The 19,813-nt window shown below is 30.5% G+C and overlaps 1 protein-coding gene across 1 annotated transcript; it reads right to left on the minus strand.

Annotated features, from left to right (window-relative positions):
- Nucleotides 1-470: 470 nt before the first annotated feature.
- si:ch73-261i21.5 (zona pellucida-like domain-containing protein 1) lies at nucleotides 471-18,213 on the minus strand. The gene is made up of 12 exons (XM_056466970.1): nucleotides 18,170-18,213; nucleotides 16,627-16,709; nucleotides 16,430-16,535; nucleotides 12,972-13,198; nucleotides 10,887-11,071; nucleotides 8,405-8,477; nucleotides 7,666-7,763; nucleotides 7,399-7,479; nucleotides 5,750-5,921; nucleotides 5,566-5,674; nucleotides 1,415-1,438; nucleotides 471-1,330 (listed from the first exon to the last, which is right to left on the minus strand). Exons 3-12 carry the CDS (start codon nucleotides 16,521-16,523, stop codon nucleotides 1,179-1,181), a joined length of 1,215 nt encoding a protein of 404 aa, XP_056322945.1. The 5' UTR covers nucleotides 16,524-16,535; nucleotides 16,627-16,709; nucleotides 18,170-18,213; the 3' UTR covers nucleotides 471-1,178.
- Nucleotides 18,214-19,813: the final 1,600 nt, after the last annotated feature.

Genomic DNA, 19,813 nt, shown 5'->3' on the forward strand with positions numbered 1-19,813 from the left:
TCACAGCTTTCCAATGATGTCTTGTGCTCAAAATGAGGGAACATGCATGTCCCAGAGGACGTATTATTATTATTATACATTTTTCATTGTAATGAACATCTGCTCTGAAAGCTCCAACAGCGATTTAAAGAGAAAAATAATAATTTTACAAAAGGAATGTCATTTTGTAATGAGAACAACTATTTTTGTGACCATTCTAATTGTCCTTATTTTAATCTCACGCTAACGTTAGTTGTTTTGTTTTATTGTCAGAATTTCAATTCATCAATTTCATTTGCTTTTCGTTTACCAGAATTTAGTTTACATTTGGGCTTTATTTTTTTTTTTTATTCTGGAAATCGTGACAGGTGATTTTGCAATTCTTATTTTCAGAATAATTTTTTTAAAAATAATTTCAAAATAAAATAAAAAAAAAACGGTAAATTTTTTATTTTTACCCTTCACAATTTTAAGTTTGCGTCTCAGTTTCCTTCAAATTTTTTTTCCAGAACAAAGTTAAATCTCAGAATTCTGAAAGGGGGAAAAAATAATTTTCAGGACAACCTTGCAAGAATTAGTCAATTCAAACAGCGGGATCTCAGTAGGCAAAAAAGTGGTAACACTTTATTTTGATGTCCATTTGAGTATTAATAGACTGCTTAATATCTGTTGATACTGCTGCTTCAACACATTTAACTGACTATAAGAAACTTTGCAAGTGCATGTCAACTTACACTAATCCTAACCCAACAGTTTACTTATAATTTAATAAGAGTTAGTTGGGCATGTAGATGTAACGTGTGACCCAAAAAGTGTTTATTGTGAGATATAAACCCAGAATTGGGACAAAAATCAACAATTGCTTATTTTGGGCTTAAAATATCCTTCAATGGAAATAAATCCATATACGTAAAACTAACTAAATCCTTAGTATTGCTTTAATGTATTTTTCTAATGTTGTTGTCATTTTGAATACATTTCACCCTCATACAGAAACCCCCAAAATGCCTACATACGAATGAAAAAAGTAACGAATCTTTGCATGCTTAAAACTATGATGTACTTTAGTAGATTTACTTTTTAACTGTAAGCCACAGCTCTACTTGTAATAATAGTGACGTTTCGTTCTTCAGTGCGTCACCACATTACCATTTTCCCCATGAATAAAACTACAAGATTAGGATGCGGATTTGTGACACTCAGTGGGAAAGTGTGGATTTTCCTACACTGAATTGGCTCTTGCTGATCTTGTAGATTAGCAGTGCTAGCATGACGACGCAGAGTCCACCGAAAAGCCCAGCGGCTACAGAGATGCCGATCACCGTCCGCTCCTGCCTGCGATTCACAGACGCTGCACAAATAGAACAAACAATGTTACAAATACGAGCCTTTCAGATGAGCACTGTTAATACTGAAGCAGAGGAAACACACATACCCGCAGGAACAGCACCAAGCACTTCTAAAAAGGAAGGTGAAAACATTAAATACACAGGTAAATCATTTATAACACATTCAGCAATGTTCCAGAAGCTGTGAATTGGAGTTTTTATGTGATTTACAAATTGATGTAGATTTTCTCCAAATTTATTAATGATTTTTATTAATCGCTTTTTGAGTTAAATTCTCAGACTTTTCTTCTCTGATTTTGAACTTTTTTTCACAATCTTTCAATTCAGCAACAAAAAAAGTCAAAATTGTGAAGGGAAAAACAAGATTCAGGTTATTACTTTAGAGTATAACACAATTGAAAGGTTTTAAGATCAGTCTTGTAATTCAGCTAAATAAAATCAAATACCCAAAAAAGGCAAGATTCAGGTTTTACTTTTGATTTTAGTTATGATTTTTTTGTCTCTTAGCCTAATCTGAATTTTGTTTAAATATCACAATACTGAATACACAATACTTTTCTCTCTCTCTCTAAAAAAAAAAAAAAAAAAAAAAAAAAATTTCTACTAATGTTTTGCTTAGACTTTTACACGCCTGAAACTTGTCTATAGCGCTTGTTCACTGCTGCTCTTATAGTTGTGTAAATTGCTTCCTTGTCCTCATTTGTAAGTCGCTTTGGATAAAAGCGTCTGCTAAATGACTAAATGTAAATGTAAATGTAAAATGAAAAAAAGGTAAATAAGAAAAAAAAACATCAATTCATTTATCTATTTATCAGGATCCGCATTAGCCACTACCTTGGTATATTATATTCTTCCTGTGGTTCATCGAACACAAAACAAAATTACATTAATCCATAACAACAAAGACCAATAAAAAATAAATAAATAAATAAAATCCAAAATTCATACGACATTCAGATCAACAATCCACTTAATATTGTGCCATTAAATAATTCTTCAAAAAAAAAATTAAACCACATTTTACTTATGAAATGTCTGATGGCGATTCATTGCATGTTTTCATTCCTCTGTACATTAGTCCGTTGCTTTGCATTAGTTTTTGAAACAGGAAGCAAAACTTTTCCTTTTGATGCATGCCTGGTGTTAAAATGATGACTAGCATAACTATACAAAAGTTGACAGTACAATACACTTGGAACTCTTGACTGAGAAATATTTCTTCTGAAACACAACAGAGAAACAATTACCCAATCCTTCACCAATAACCAACCTAAAGTTTTATGCATTTTTATAATATAAATCCTTCTATTACAGTGTAAAATTAGTCGTGCAGCTCTATTCTGGACTAACTGTAATTTATCTAAGTTCTTAATTGATGCACTCGACCATACCACTGGACAGTAATCTAGATAAGAACCATTGCCTAAAAGTTGAGAGATACAGTACTGTGGTAAAAATTTGACAACTCTTAATAATTGATAAACCTCTACCCATTACCATTTTATCGATCTGTTTTGACCACTTCAACCTGCTATCAAGAAGAACTCCAAGAAGCCTAATTCCCTCTACCTGTTCAACAGGCACACTCATTACAGACTAATTCAACTGTGGTTTACATTTAAATTGAAAGTTTGATCCAAGCACAATACTTTTGATTTTTGTCAAATTTAAAACAATCTTATTATTCTGTACCCACTTTACCACTAATTGTAACTCCTCATGTAAAACAGCAGGTAATTTTTTCAATCGATGCTGCCGGTAGATATAATGTTGTATTATCTGCATGCATAACTGCCCTTGCATGCTTTAAAACCAAAGGAAGATCATTGGTAAAAATAGAGAAAAAAACCAATGGTCCTAAACAGCTTCCTTGAGGCACACCACATTGCAACTCTTTCACTTCTGAATGACTTCCATTATAGAATACACATTGCCTCCTACTAGTCAGATAACCAATGCACAGTTTAAGTACATTTATAACATTTTTCAAGCAATAATTTATGATCCAGTACATCAAAAGCAGAGCTAAAATCCAACAATACTCTCATTAAATTACTATCATCAATCTGTACTAAACAATCATCAATTATATGTGTTAATGCTGTTCCTGTTGAATGTCCTACTAGATATGCATGCTGAAAGTCAGAGAATAAATCGTGTTCCTTTAAAAAATGATTGAATTTGTTCACACACTATCATTTCAAACACTTTACTAAGAACAACTGGCAATAAACTTATTGGTCGCTTATTAGCTCCACTAAAACTCAGTGCTGCATTTTTCTGTAAAGGAATAACCTTTGCTTCTTTCTAAGTTAAAGGGAAAATCCCTTCTTTAATACTCACATTGAAAATATGATAGACTGGTTTTGTTAAGGGAAAAGCAAGATTCAGGTTATTACTTTTGAGTTTTTACACAATTGAAAGGTTTTAAGATCAATCTTGCAGTTCAGCAAAGAATAAAAAAATTAATTAAAATAAATAAAATGTCAGAATTGTGAAGGGATAAGGCAAGATTCAGGTCTTTACTTTGGAGTTTTAATTTTAGTCATGACTTTTGTCACATAGCCTAATTTTGCTTGCTTCACACAATACTGATACATTTTGTAGAATTGCAGGGTAAATTCTCACAATTGTGAAAACGAAAAGTCAGAATTTTCTAATACAGCCTTAAAACTGTGAAATATAAATTGTGTATTCTGGCATTTCTTTCACAATTAAATTTTATGTTTAGCAATTTTAGGTTTACATCCCACAAATATGAGTTCACAACTTACAATTTTGCAACTAAAAGATATAATCTCGCAATTCTGTGGGAAAAAAAAACAACAAATTTGAATTAAGAGATGTAAGCTTTGTTTCAATTTAGAAAAAAAAAAAACATCTTCAAGATTTAACCTTTCTTGAATTTTCACATTTCGTTTTTTTTTCACAGAATTAAAAAAATATATGAATTTGTAATTATAAGATTGCCTAGGACTTCACAATCACAAGAAATAAAATCACAATACTCAGAAAAACAACAGAATTGCAAGAAAAAAATTGGCCAAGTCAGATTTTAAGTGTACAAGATGTTTAAGTAAACTTGAATTTGTGAGGGAAAAATAAGTAGGAGCAAAACTGACTGTGTTCAACTATAAATTTGCATATGTTTCATGTAACCATCAAATCTGAAATCTGAAAGAAAAACTGCTGAATTACAAGATTTAAAGCTAGAATTGAAAAGTCACAATTTAAAAAAAAATTGAAAGATTTAATTTATTTTTTTAATTTTTTTGCAGAATTGCAAAATATTAAATTTGATTTAGAAGATTGCCTAATAACTCAAAACTGCAAAAAAAATCAATAAAAAGGTTTATTTCTTGCAAATCTAATTGCCCGATGTAAACTTAAAATTAAGGATAAAATTAATTGAAGCAAAACTGTCTATATTCTATTATAATTTGCATAAGCATTAAAGTCATCTTATATATATATATATATATATATATATATATATATATATATATATATATATATATATATATAAAATATAACAATTATTATTATTATTATATACAGTTGAAGTCATAATTATTAGCTCCCCTTGTTTATTTTTTCCTCAATTTGTTTAACGGAGAGAAGATTTTTTCAACACATTTCTAAACACAATAGTTAATAACTCATTTCTAATAACAGATTTATTTTATCTTTGCCATGATGACAGTACATAATATTTGACTAGATATTTTTCAAGACAATTCTATACAGCTTAAAGTGACATTTAAAGGCTTAACTAGGTAAATTAGGTTACCATGGCAGGTTAAGGTAATTAGGCAAATTATTGTATAATGAAAAATATCGAAAAAAAAGGGGCTAATAATTTTTACCTTAAAATGTTTTTTAAGAAGAAAAAATATTATCAGACATACTGCGAAAATTGCATTGCTCTGTTAAACATAATTTGAGAAATATTTAAAAAAGAAAAAAAATATATATATACATATATACATATATATATATATATATATATATACATATATATATACATATATATATATATACATATACATATATATATATATATACATATACATATATATATATATATATATATATATATATATATATATATATATATATATATATATATATATATATATATATATATATATATATATATATATATATATATATATATATATATACATATATATATATATATATATGCCCTCTCAAATAAACCTCTAATTGGTCTTACCGTCTACTTTAGTGATGATTGGTCCAGAAGTGATAGTGGCGGCGTCGCTGACTGAAGTTCCCTGGGCCGACTGCACTTCTCTCCTCTTCCTTCCAAACACTGTGCAATTCTAACACACATGCATGTAAATACACTTTATTAGCTGAAGCCATATGTTTCTCTCAGTCAGTCACTGTGCTCATACCTGCCGTAAGGATCTGCAGAATGTTTTCTCACAGAGTCTGGTGGCGCAGTGGATGTAAGAGGTGGACACTGTCCTGTTTCTGTGCTCGGTGAAGCGAAACGCCTCGAAGGAGAAACGTGCGGCCTGAAGCTCTCCATTCACAAACATCACGGTCTGTGGCTCTTTGTGACATCTGATAATGACAGAGAAAAATGTGCAGGGTTACTTTAAAGAGATGCTTCACCCTAAAATGAACATTACTCTACATTTAAGTGGTTTAGACCTGTTTGAAGATATTTTGAAGAATATTGGAAGCCACTTAAAAAAAAAAAATTCCAAGTGGAAACATTCTTCAGAATATCTTCCTTTGTGTTCAACAGAATAAAGAGACTCAAACAGGTTTGTTTTCAATTCAATTTACCTTTATTTGTATAGCGCTTTTACAATGTAGATTGTGTCAAAGCAGCTTCACATAAAAGGTCATATTAAATTGGAACAGTTTAGTTCAGTTTGTAGTGTTTAAGTTCAGTTCAGTTTAGCTCAGTTCAGTGTGGTTTAAAAATCACTACTGAGAGTCCAAACACTGAAGAGCAAATCCAACGATGCACAGCTCTACAGACCCCGAACCATGCAAGCCAGTGGCGACAGTGGAGAGGGAAAACAAACTTCACTAATTGGCGAAAGTTTTAAACAAGTAAAGGTTGAGTAAATGATGACAGAATTTAAATTATTGGGTGAACTATCCCTTTAACTACATTCCAAACATGAAGTACTTGTAATCGGTTTATGTAGCATGTTAAAAATGCTCATGATTTAACAACAGTTTTTTTTTATTACATGATTATAATTTTTTTTCCACTGTGGCCATAAATTACTCCTAGTTTGTTCTTTTTGTGCCTTTATTAAATGGGCAATGTGTAATTTCATATCTCAAATATAAAATATTTCCAATTTTCTTTTAAATTAGGTAATGTTTTTGTTAAAAACGCTGAAAACTGCTCAAAAATATTTGACGTGATTAATGATCACATGATATGCAGATGATTGTGTTTAGTAGGTGATTAATTTGGTCGTTTTTATTTATTATACTTGCACTTTTTTCTGATTTTTAATTAATTCAACCAACACATTCTGTTTTAAGTCATATAATAAAAAAAGTTCTGTCATAAAAATGTTTAAGAAATCATGCTACACTGATCATGTTTCATTCATTCATTCCTTTTGGCTTAGTCCCTTTATTAATCCGGGGTCGCCACAGCGGAATGAACCGCCAACAGCACGTTTTACTCAGCGGATGGATTTTTCCAGCCGCAACCCATCTCTGGGAATGATCATGTTTAATTATTTTTAAAAAATACATTTTATGTATTTGCATACATAAATGTTTAATGTATTCATGTATCACCAAAATTTCCCTTTTTTCTGGTTATTTTTATTTTCTGAATTTTGTTTTTCATTTTTCGGTATTCAATTTAATGGTTAAAAATAAATAAACAAAATAAAACACATTTGTATGTAATCTACTCAACAATGACTATAAATAACAATCACTTTACTGGTAAAAATCTGTATAGGAATTTAGCAGCCATTTTTGCTTGGTGTAAAAATTGCTTATTAAAAATGAATAGTTTAAAAATGAGTAAATGAGATGGATGTAAGCCTTCACTTACCCAATAAACAGGTCAAATGATGTGCTGTTTCCTGGATAAGGACTAGTGGTTGCATAACATCGATCCAATAGAACATTGAACCTTTCAAAAAACAAAACATCCATAAAATAACATACACATATACTAATTGTGTGCTTTATTTGTCTTTGGGCTGTAACAAATGTTTAATTTTTTATAGGAGTCACATCGCTCCCATCTCATTTTGCATCTTATATCACAAAACATGTTATAATGAATGATAAAACTCTCCTAAAATTGAACAGTTACCTTTGGGTGAGATTAGTAGCTCGAACTTCCACAAAAACCCTGGTCTTCAGATTGAGACCCAGTGGAGGAATGGTGAGACGAGTTGTATATGCCAAGTCCTTTCAGTCACACACACACAGAGAGACAGACTGAGATAAACACATGCAAATGTAATTTAATGTGTTCATGAGCGTGAGAAAATGTGCTTTTTGGGGGGTGAACTGTCACTTTAAGTTGCATTGTGCAGTTCACTTAGCGGCCAGCAGTGTCACTAATAACAAGTGTTTCTCAATTTCACATAAAGTGTGTGACCCTAGACCACATAAACAGTTATACCCTAGTTTTTGGAAATTGAGTTTTTGGAAATGTATACATCAATGGAAAGCTTATTTATTCAGTTTTCATATGATGTATGGTTTATTAGGATTGGACAATATTAGAATAATTTGAAAACCTGGAATCTGAGGCCTCATAAGATCTAAATATTGAGAAAATCGCCTCTAAAGTTGTCCAAATTAAGTTCTTAACAATGGATATTACTGATCAAAAATGAGTTTTGATCTACTTAAGGACGGAATTTCACTACATTTCTCCATGCGACATGATCTTAATATTCTCATGATTTTTGGAAAAAAATATATAGCTTTTCTCACAAATATACCTGTGCATCACAAGACCATAGGGTTATGTGGTCCAGGAGGGTCATAATAGCACCAATAAAAATGATATGCAAAACTAATAAAGAGAAGCATTAAAATACCTCAAAAAGATGCATGCTGAGAGTGCTGATGAAACTACCATTGTTGTCTTTAATGGCCAGACTCACTCCAGATCTGCCCCCCCCAAAACAAGCAGAAAAGCAACTTTCAGACCAAGAATGAGAATTAAAATAGTAGCCTACAAAGCACAGTAACATTGTTTAATAAGCATAATTTTTTGTCATCTGCCTCTAAGTTACCGTGCTAGCAATGTAGAATCTGATTGGCTGTCAATGTTTTTTATCACTCATCAACTGGAAATGAATTGTGCTTTAAATGATATTGTTCCTCTGCTTTGTTATCTGCTATTTCTTTATATTTAGAACAAATATAGTAGTCGTCATTATCATCTTTGACATGAACAGGATTAGTCCTGAACATAATTTTTCAGGAAGAACAGTGAAATAATACATAAGACTTTTTTTTGTTACATTTTTTCCCCATGAACAACCTCCCTTCCCTTCAAAATAATAATAATAATAATAATAATAATTATTATTATTATTATTATTATTATTATTATTATTACTATTATTATTATTATTATTATTTAAATTAAATATTTACATATTCACAGTGTTTTGATGTTTGCCCATTGAGTTTGATTGCATTTTCCTTTTAAGCATAGACCTTTTAATTTCTCTATTAGTTTTAGTTTGGGGGAAGTGTTACGCCTTTTTCAAAGTATGAGATCATTGGATTCCATACTGTATAAAAATGTTTAGTGGATCAAGAGATTATTTAGTTTTCTCCCATCATAAACACAACATCATATCACTAAGTCTGAGTGAAACTAAAGGTGGTTTACTTAATTTTCAATCAAGCAATATTCTTCTCCAAGTCATAAGACACATGAAGCGTCTTGATAATTATTGAACATGACTGTACCTTGTTCAACTACTCCAAAAACAGCCATTTCAAAACTAGGCCTAATGTCTTTATAGTTGTCCAATAATCAAACAGTCTGGGGCATTCCCAAAACATGTGAGGCAAATCTACTTTAGCAGAATGATATAGCTCACGTGTCACTTACATTTGTGTATATCTTGGAACGTCTAGCCTTACTGTAGTAAAGTCTGTGAAGGATCTTGAATTGAAATAAGCTTAAGCTGTACTGAACATAATTTAATTAAACTTAATTTCACATATTTTAGATTAAAATAAAAGACTTAAGAATACACCAACAGTGCATCTAGAAAGTATTCACAGTGCTTCACTTTTTCCAATTTTTTTATGTTACAGCCTTATTCCTAAATGGATTAAATTGATTTATTTCCTCAAAATTCTACACACAATACGCCATAATAACAATGTGAAAAAACGATTTTTAGAAATTGTTCCAAATTTATTACAAATAAAAAACCTGAAAAATCACATGTACAAAGTATTCACAGCCTTCGCTCAATACTTTGTTGATGCACCTTTTTGAATATGATGCCACAAGCTTGGCACACCTGTATTTGGGAATTTTTGCCCATTCCTCTTTGCAGTATCTTTCAAGCTCTATCTGGTTGGATGGGAAGCAACGGTGTACAGCCATTTTCAGATCTCTCCTGAGATGTTCAATAGGATTTAGGTCTGGGTTCTGGCTGGGCCACTTAAGACCATTTACTAAGTTGTTGTAAAGCCACTCCATTGATATTTTGGCTGTGTGCTTTAGGTGAACTGAAGATGAACCGTCGCCCCAGTCTGAGGTCAAGAGCACTCTGAAGCAGGTTTTCATTCAGGATGTCTCTGTACATTGCTGCATTCATTTTTCCCTCTATCCTGACTAGTCTTCCAGTTCCTGCCGCTGAAAAACATCCCCGCAGCATCATGCTGTGGGGATGTTTTTCAGCAGCAGGAACTGGAAGACTAGTCAGGGTATTGTGTGTAGAACTTTGAGGAAATAAATGAATTTAATCCATTTTGGAATAAGGCTGTAACATAAAAAATATTTTTTAAAAAGTGATGCGCTGTGAATAATTTCTGGATGCATTGTATGTATCCTGGCATTATGTTTAAGGCACATTAAAAGACTGTAATGTTAATAATATTTACATATATCTTATAACAAGTATTGTATTATAATATATATTTATTATTATTATTTTCCCAATTCATTGAAATTGAATGTTTATTATGAGTTTAACCAAAAGGATGATCATTTTTAGGATTCCTGTATCAGTTTTCATTTCCATTTTATTTCTGTTTAATTTAAAACACTGAAGAAAAGTTGCGAAATTATAACTTTTTGTTTTAATTACTACCACTACTGCTTTGAGAAGTACACCAATACTGAGACAGGGCCAAATGTCTAAACCATTGAAATCACATTTATTCATTTATTCATCTAATACATTGTCATTACAGATTACATTATCATAAACTATTTCATAGATCAATCTATTTCTGCTTGAAATCAGGAACAGATCTTCATGTACCTCATTCAGAATTACAAATGTGAACGTTTATTTAATTGTGTATGAGCGTTGGTTAACTCACACGCTGATCTCGGTGTTGTTGAGCAGGTACTGCAGTGGGTATCGGCAGGAGAACATGTACTTTATTTCCTGCTTGTAGGTGATGGTCCCAGCGTTGGGGTCTAGAGTGTTCACCACACCAGAGATGTTCACCGACTGCACACTGGAGAAGTCTGAGAAAAGCCCAGATCCAATCTCCTGACTGATCTGTGGAGGACGGTGGAACATGCAAAGACAGAAGCCTAACCTGAAGATTAGAAACAGCTTCGGTGTATCAATGCAACTAATCTGAGATACTTTTAGATTAGCAATGCAAAATGGCTATATGAATTTTTTCATTATATACTACAGTCAGGGTGTGAATTATACATTCGATCAGGGGGTCAACTTTTTCAATAATGTTAGTTTGTATAATACGTGCTTCAGCTAATCAAATATAAGTATTTATTTAAATTACATCTAATTTAATAATAAAACATATTTAAGTTTTCAGTGTTTGGTGGGATGTTTAATGTATTCTGACCTACAGTATTCGCTGACTAGCTGTTTCAGTGGCTAGTGTAGGTCAAACGACTAAATATGTCAAAACAAACTATATGTCGAAAGAAACACTTATTTAAGAGTCTTGTGAACATCGGTGCTCTAGATCTGCTTGTTTCAGACTGATGAATGACATTTTTCTTGCGTAGGCATATTGACATGATTATAGGAGTGGACAAATGCATATTTATCTATTGTTTAAATTATTAATATTATTATTTAGGATACAAATCAGAGCAAACTACTACTGACTATTTAGAGCTGACACCCACACATGTTTTGATGTCCTTCAGTGGTGATCATGATTTAATTAGGGGGAGGTGGGGGGGTCAATCCCACCCAAACCCCCCTTTAGTTCGCACCATGATTACAGTGAAGTCTTTTATTAGACCACAACATAATAAAAGGCTATTATTTCAATTATTAGGTTACAATTTTTATAATTAAAAATTATATTAAAGAATTTAATTTAAAATTTAATTAAAGAATGAATTATTATTAGTAGTAGTGTGTAGTAGTAATTATTATATTATTATATAGTATTATTATTAAAACAACAATAAAATAAACAATTTGAAAATACATAAGGAACAATACAATATTAACAATATTAAACTAGGCAAACTATATATAATAATAATTATAATTATAAAAACATGTATATTTTCAAAATTAGTTTCTCTATAAATTCTAGTATTTTAGTAAAATCTTTAACCAAAAGTTTTATTATTATTATTACCATTATTATTATTATTATTATTATTATTATTATTATCATTAATAATAATAAAATAATGATAATAATAATATTAATAATATAAAAAATAATAAAAATATATAAATAATAATAAAAAAAATTCAAAAATAAATAAAATAATAATAAAAATATATAAATTATATATATATATATAGTAATAAAATAATAATAAAAATATATCAATAATAATAAAATAATAATATATAAAAACAATAATATAACAAATAAATAATAATAAAATAATTATAAAATATATAAATAATAAAATAATGATAAAATATAGATATAATAAAATAATGACATAAAAATAGTAATATAATACATAAATATTAATAATAAAATTATGATAAAAATATAATAATAATAATAATAATAATAATAAATAATAATAATTATTATTATATTAGCAGAAGAATTACAAGGATAAACTAATAATAAAAAAATATTATATTATATTAACAATAACAATTAAGCTTTTTGGACACATATTTGTTTTTGTTTTGTTTTGATTGTGTTTTTTGTACCTATGCACTTTATCATCATTATTTTTTAGTTTTATTTTTTTTTAATATTCAAATAATACATTTATCATACACTATTTTATACTATTATTAATCACAATTTAAAAGGGGAGAAAATTAATTGAATTAATAAATAATATAAATTAAACATAATAAGCTCTATTTTGTTGTCGTTTCATTTCTAAATACTTCAAAAACATTTTGAGTTGCATAATATGTATACATGTATAATTATTCAATATAAAAGTTATTATTTTCATAATATCCATAGAAAAAAAATGTCTACTACCGTGAGTTTATTGGAGCAAATAGACAAGTATGGCTCAGTGATGTAGAACTGGAATTTGACTACAGGGGGGTCGACGGTCCAGTCTGCATTTCCTCTGCATTCAGGTGTGAAGAACTGACCATTCAGAGCAACCATCGCTTCACTGTATCCATTGAAATACATGGGACACAACAAAATCTGCAAATCTATCCTGTTCGTGCCACAAACCACAGTGATGTCCGAGTTGTCTGTAAAATAAAATGTTTATTTTATGACATTTATTGTTTGAACTGAAATCTATGGTTAGGACATTTAAAGGGACAGTTTAGCCAAAACTGAAAATGTATTAACCATTTTTCAATTGACTGATTGTTTCAAACCAGTTTGAGTTTCCTTCTTCTGATGAACACAAAGGAAGACATTTTGAAGCATGTTGGAAACCGGTAGCCATGGACATCCATTGGATTTTTCTTTCCTAAAATGGAAGTCAATGGCTTCTGGTTTTAAACATTCTTTGAAATATCTTTGTGTTCATCAGAAGATGGACACTCAGAAAAATTTGGAACCACTTTGTTAAAACTGAAATGTAAGATGCTACCGGGACATTTAAAGGGACAGTTATCACAATTTAAAAAAAAAAAAAAATCATAACAAACACTTAATATAGCAAATTGTTGTGTCATTATGGAAAAATGATGATATAAATACTATTCATTTAAAAATTCAACCAAAAAAATTTTATATGTCATCTAGTAATTTAATCACTCTAAACTATTGTATTTTTTAAGTGGAAGAAATGAAGAGCAGCATGACACATTCCTTAAATCAACAATAAAATTGGTGTTAGTTGTCTCATAAAAAAGAAATATTATAAATAAAACTCTGATATTTATGGATTAAATGAGCAATATCACACGAGTAGCAGTGCGATGTGGCTGTATATTGGCACAGGTGGGAGGTGTGTGTTGCCTTAGTGTCCCCACCTGTGACGATATACAGCCACATTGCACTGCTATGAGAGTGATATTGCGTTTATACAACAGTTTGATGACATAATCGTGTATATTAAAAAAAAGAAAATCAAACATGGAGAGTCTCAAATCCCTTTTGTATGAAGAACTGCTTTCTTCCACCATTCATTCACATCTGCAACTGACGTCAGAACAGCAGAAACCGTTGCTACTTCACCAACGTCACTTTAGAGCTAGTATTTCAATGATTCTCTAGCGTAATGTCTGAAGTGATGACAAAACAGGTGACTTTGCTCACATTTTAAGATTATAAGGCTGAACAGCATGAAACGCCAGTCTACAGAGATATCTCCCAGTATTTCTCTGTTGCAATCGGGAGATCACAATATTACTATGGTATAAATATAGCACTACAACATACAAAGAGAGATCAACTTAGAAAGTCATTTACCCGTTTAATAATTATTTGATCAGCTGTAGTTTGAAGTTATGCCGTTGTCTCTTAGAGCTTATTATGCGGTCTCTGTCGCCATCTTGTGGATGAACATCATCAACCGCTCAATGACAGACTAATGGCCACCAACGCGTCTCTCAGAAATTATAAATATTTTAAAATAGGCACTATCCTTAGAAATAAACTGCATAGTTGCAAACTAAACAACTACAATTTTGAATAAAAAAAAAAGTCTTAAAAGTACATTATGTTGCCCAACAGCTGCAATATTTGTCAAACTGTAGAGAGTCCTCTGAATGTGGGTGGAGTAATACACAAGGGTGAAGGGTTAAGAGGCTGGACGAGTGATGTTAGCTGGCAGAATATTGCACGGCTAACAGCCAATAAGATTTAAGAACCAGACAGAACTGTTGCATAAACTAAAATATATAACGCTACTGGGACATTTAAAGAGACAGTTCAAACAAAAAAATAATACTAATACAAAAGTAGATTAGTTGTTCATAACAAACACCTAATATAGTAAATAGTTGTGTCGTTATAAATAAATGAGGATATTGAAACTATTTATAAAAAGTCTTCTAATAATTGAATATTACAATATTAAAATATTATTTTTTTTTAGGAAAGGAAAGGAAGAGCATCGTGACATTCCTTAAATCAACAATAAAATTGGTGCTAGTTGTCTAATAAAAAATGAAAAAGTTGTGTAATAATATATAAATCAAAATAAACCAGTGATGTTCATAGTTAAACTGAAATATATAATGCTACTGGGACATTTAAAGAGGGAGTTCACAAAATAGAAAAATTAAAACAAAAGTAGATCACTGGTTTATAACAAACATCTAACATAGTAAATAGTTGTGTCATTATGGATAAACGAGGATATAAATACTACTTATATAAAAACAAATGTAAACCAAAAAAATGTAAATAAATCATTTAGTAATTTAATAACACTACTGTGATTTTTTTTAAGTGAAGGACAGGAAGAGCATCGCGACACAATCCTTAAATCAACAATAAAATTGGTGCTAGTTGTCTAATAAAAAATGAAAAAGTTGTCAAGTAAAAAAAATATACAAAATACAGCGATTTGTATAGTAAAAACTAAAAACTACTAACGGCACTGTTGCGTTCGCAGGTGTGTGCGTGTGTGTGTCTCTCTCTCTCGCTTTTCATCTGCACAGGTAATAGAAATGTCCCGGGTTCATATCCCGGACGAGCCCCCAATTTATGTTACGACCCTGGTCTACAGTCAAAGACATAACATAAATAAAACACTCGAAAAAATAAATTCACTTTTATGAACCCTAGAGTTGGGTCCGCTTATTTCCCTTTTTGATCTTTTCTCTCTCTTTTTTTTTTTTTAAACACTTACAGAGGACCCACAGAAAAATAATAAATAAAAAGTACACTACACCTAACAAAATTACAGAAATAAAAATACTCCTACCTCCTTGACTATAAAGAAAAAAACAGGAGAAAATATTTACACAAAAGAAAAGTGTGGCGTCCAAATTTGTTGAGTGTTTTATTTGTGTTACGTCCTTGACTCTAGACCAGGGTCATAACAGAGACATCAAAAGATAGAGTTTAAAACATGAATATAAATGTAGATCAGTTGTTCATAACAAAAAAAAGTAAATAGGGATAAATGATGATATTATTTATTTAAAGAAAGATTCAATTAAAACAATTAAATAACTCATCTAGTAATTTATTATCTCTGAACTATTGTGTGTTTTTTTTTTAAAGTGAAGGAAATGAAAAGCATTGTAACACCTTCCTTAAATCAACACCTTCTTATAGTGGTCTAATCCTTTCATAATATTATTCAGAAAATGTTTGTTGTTCAATCTGACACGCTACTGCGACATTTAAAACCACAACTAAAGAAGGCCACGTCATTAAAACAATAGCGCATATGTTTAACAAAATACAGGTCCAATATTGCCAGGTGGTCTCGGGTTCCTCTGTGCTTCTAAAGGGGCTGAAAGCTGAGAGCGAGGAGAGATTCATAAGGATATGTCTGGATCTTTAAGACTCACCTGGCTCTCTGAATGTAGGATGGGTAAGGCAGGGACTCTGAGCCTCCAACTGGAGAATCAGGACAAGATGATACACAAGGAGGACAGGCCACATGATGCTGTGTGGCTGCAGGGGAAAATCCCACACAGCACATGAGCACATTGACCTTGATTCACTCCAAAGCAGACATTAAAGGGGGAAAAAGACAAACACTTACAGGTGGATCACTCACGCTACAGGTGTTCAGTTCCACATGCAGGTGTTCTGCTTGAGCGCTGCAGTAGGAAATGAATGAGGATTCTGGTGACGGAGAAACAGTTTATTTTAAACAATAAATTAATTCAATGTAAACACTACTAATAGTAGTCATGATAAAATCAGACAGATTGATATTATGTAAAAAGATAGATTAAACCAACTGGAAAGATGAATAGAATGAAAGATGAATGGTCAGACATATGATTGGATAGATAAAAAAACTGAATGGATGGATAATTACTAAAAAAAAAAAAAAAAAAAAAAAAAAAAAGACAAAACAAACAAACAAAAACTAAAGAAATGGGAAAAAAAAAGAAATAAACTAAGTGAACAGGGAATAAAATAATAAATGAATAGAAGAGTAAAGAAAGAAAAATGAAGAAAAAAAAGAAAGAAAAAAGGAAAGAAAAGAGAAGACTAACGAAATGGAAAAAAGAGAAATAAACGAAGTGAATATTAATAAATAAATAAAAATCAAAACAACAAAAATGAGAACAGAAAAAGGAAAATAAAAAAGAAAAACAATCAAATAAAGAAACAAATTGAATATGAATAAATAAATAAAAATAAATTAAAAAAATAAAGAAAGAAAGTAACAAAAATGAAGAAAAAAGTAAAGAAAAATAAAGGAAAAAGGGAATAAATGAAATTAATATTACTAAATGCATAAAAATTTAAAAAAACAAAAATGAAGGAAGAAAGAAAGAAAGAGAAAAGAAACAATCAAACTGAAAAATGAACAAGCAAAATTAATGAATAAAAAAATAAAGAAACAAAAATAAAGAAAGAAAGAAAGAAAGAAAGAAAGAAAGAAAGAAAAGAAAAGAAAAAAGAAACAACCAAAAAAAGATGAAACAAACTAAAGAAAAGAACAAACGAAATGAATATGAATAAATAAAGAATAAAGAAAGAAACAAAAGAAAAAAAATGTAAGAAAAGAAAAAAAATGTAAGAAATGAAAAAAAAAAACAATAAATAAATAAATTAATTAAAAAAATAAACAAAAATGAAGAAAAGAAAAAAGGAAAAAGAAAAGAAACAAACGAATGAAATGAATGAATAAATAAAAAAGAAACAATAATAAAAAAAGAAAGAAAAGAACGAAAAATAAACTAAATAAATGAACAAACTAAAGAAATAAACGAAATTAATATAAACAACTGAATAAACAAAGAAAAAAATGAATGACACAGAATGATAGAACGATACAGATAAAATGACATAGAACGATAGACAGATAGATAGATGGATGGATAGGTGGATGGGTAGATAGAATGATAGAACGATAGATAGAACGATAGATAGAACGATAGAACGATAGATAGAACGATAGAACGATAGAACGATAGATAGATAGAAAGATAGATAGATAGATAGATAGATAGATAGATAGATAGATAGATAGATAGATAATTAAATCAATAAATAGTCATTATATTTGATTAAAAAGTTTGAACATATATTCATACTAGTAATACTATATGATAAAGAACACACTGTACCTTGTTTTCCTGGTTTCTTCTCATGTGTCTTTTGTCAGTGTTTGTGATGATGTGCTATTTATACTGGCCTCCTCCTGTCCGCATGTGTGAGGGAGGCACCAAAAACACGACAGTCAGAGGAGGAACATCATCAGCCCAAGCTCAGCATCAGGTGTACAGCTCACGTTAATCAAGTACCTGTCTTCAGCATAGAGTCTTATTCCACTAAAGCATTATATCACTGTGTATCACGCTTCACTTTACTGTGCCATTCTAAATCACATTATGCAACAAAAAGTGGTTTACAACATAGGACGTTCATGTTAGTTTCATTAAGTAATGAAATGAAGCCCTTCAGACCATGTTACAGAAAATGTAAAAGTACATTTCCTCTGATCTTAAGGCTTCCATAAATGAGATTAAATAAAAACAGTAAAAATGTCAACATTATTCATTTTGTGTAGATTTTAATCAACATAGGCTCATTCTGAAAACGTAGCTCTATATACAGTTCTGGAGATCGCGAATTATGTAGCCAGAAGTACAAATGGCTGCATTTCATCTTTAAAATGAACACTACGAGGTGGTATGATGGCGGTTTTTTTCTCTCTTACCAGCTGACCGCTTACCTCCATATGGACGGCTTTTCTGCTGTTGCTAGTTTGTCCAATGGCTCACTGCATACATCGGCAACTTGAGACGCAGAGAATAGTTGACCACGACAACGAGGTTCAAGAACAGTTCCAGAAAGTAGTCAAGACAAAAATGAAAGCAGAACAAACAAGTAAATAACAGAGTGAGTAAAAATCAGGGCCGTAGTAAAAATAAGGGGCTTTTCTTTTTCTGGATTGCTTTTGAAAACACCTTTGGTTGGTTTTAGTTCGTCAGTCATTCAGTCAACAGCGGCCTCTGGTGGTCAAAAACAAAAACGCAAAAATTTTTAAAAATGTATTTCGCAATCTCCAGAAATGTCTATGGGGTACATTTTCAGAATGGACATGGGTCAAAGCAATATTAAAAAAAATATACCAACATGAAATTAAAAACACTACAAATGGCTACTTCTGAATATTACAGAGTTGAAAAAGGCAACATTTACCTTTAATTTTGAGGTTTTAGTTTTATATACTGCACATTATTAGAACCCATTGGCCATTATAATGAAACTAAAACTACCATCTATTATATTGAACATATGTACAAATCTATATTTAAAGCTTACAATTCTATAGTTTACATTTGGGCATTTAGCAGATGTTTTTTTTTTTTGTCCAAAGCGAGTTACAATTGACTTTTAACTTTAATTAGAAAATGTGAAGCTTCTTTTTTAAACAAACTATGAAATATCAAGCATATCAATAAATGTGAATAAAAACATAAAAAAAGAAACTTACTTCTGTGTCTGGAACAAAGTATTGCCATACATCCCGTCAGCGTAGAGGATATTTTTTTAAATTACAGCAGACAGAGCCATACTGCCATTTGATTGGACAATAAATGTCCAATAACATGGAAAACTGTTTGTTTAGTCTTAGGCTTTTTTTTGAAGGATTACAAACATTCATTTGTTGAAAAAAAAGTGTTTTCTTAATTTAAATTCATAAAGAAATGTGGTCACTGCACTTTACAATGAGGTTACATTAGTTAATCTACTTACAGTTGCAA

Source organism: Danio aesculapii, chromosome 10 (genome assembly GCF_903798145.1).
Source record: "Danio aesculapii chromosome 10, fDanAes4.1, whole genome shotgun sequence".
Classification (NCBI taxonomy): domain Eukaryota; kingdom Metazoa; phylum Chordata; class Actinopteri; order Cypriniformes; family Danionidae; genus Danio; species Danio aesculapii.

Bases quoted from the DNA above. Each gene is read 5' to 3' on its own strand.
- si:ch73-261i21.5 (XM_056466970.1), bottom strand. From the start codon at position 16,523: ATGTGGCCTGTCCTCCTTGTGTATCATCTTGTCCTGATTCTCCAGTTG. The intron at 11,072-12,971 runs GTAGTAGACATT...CGTCCTCCACAG, and splicing joins TTTGCTCCAATAAACTCACG to ATCAGTCAGGAGATTGGATC. The intron at 7,764-8,404 runs GTATTTTAATGC...TGTGACTGAAAG, and splicing joins TCAGCATGCATCTTTTTGAG to GACTTGGCATATACAACTCG.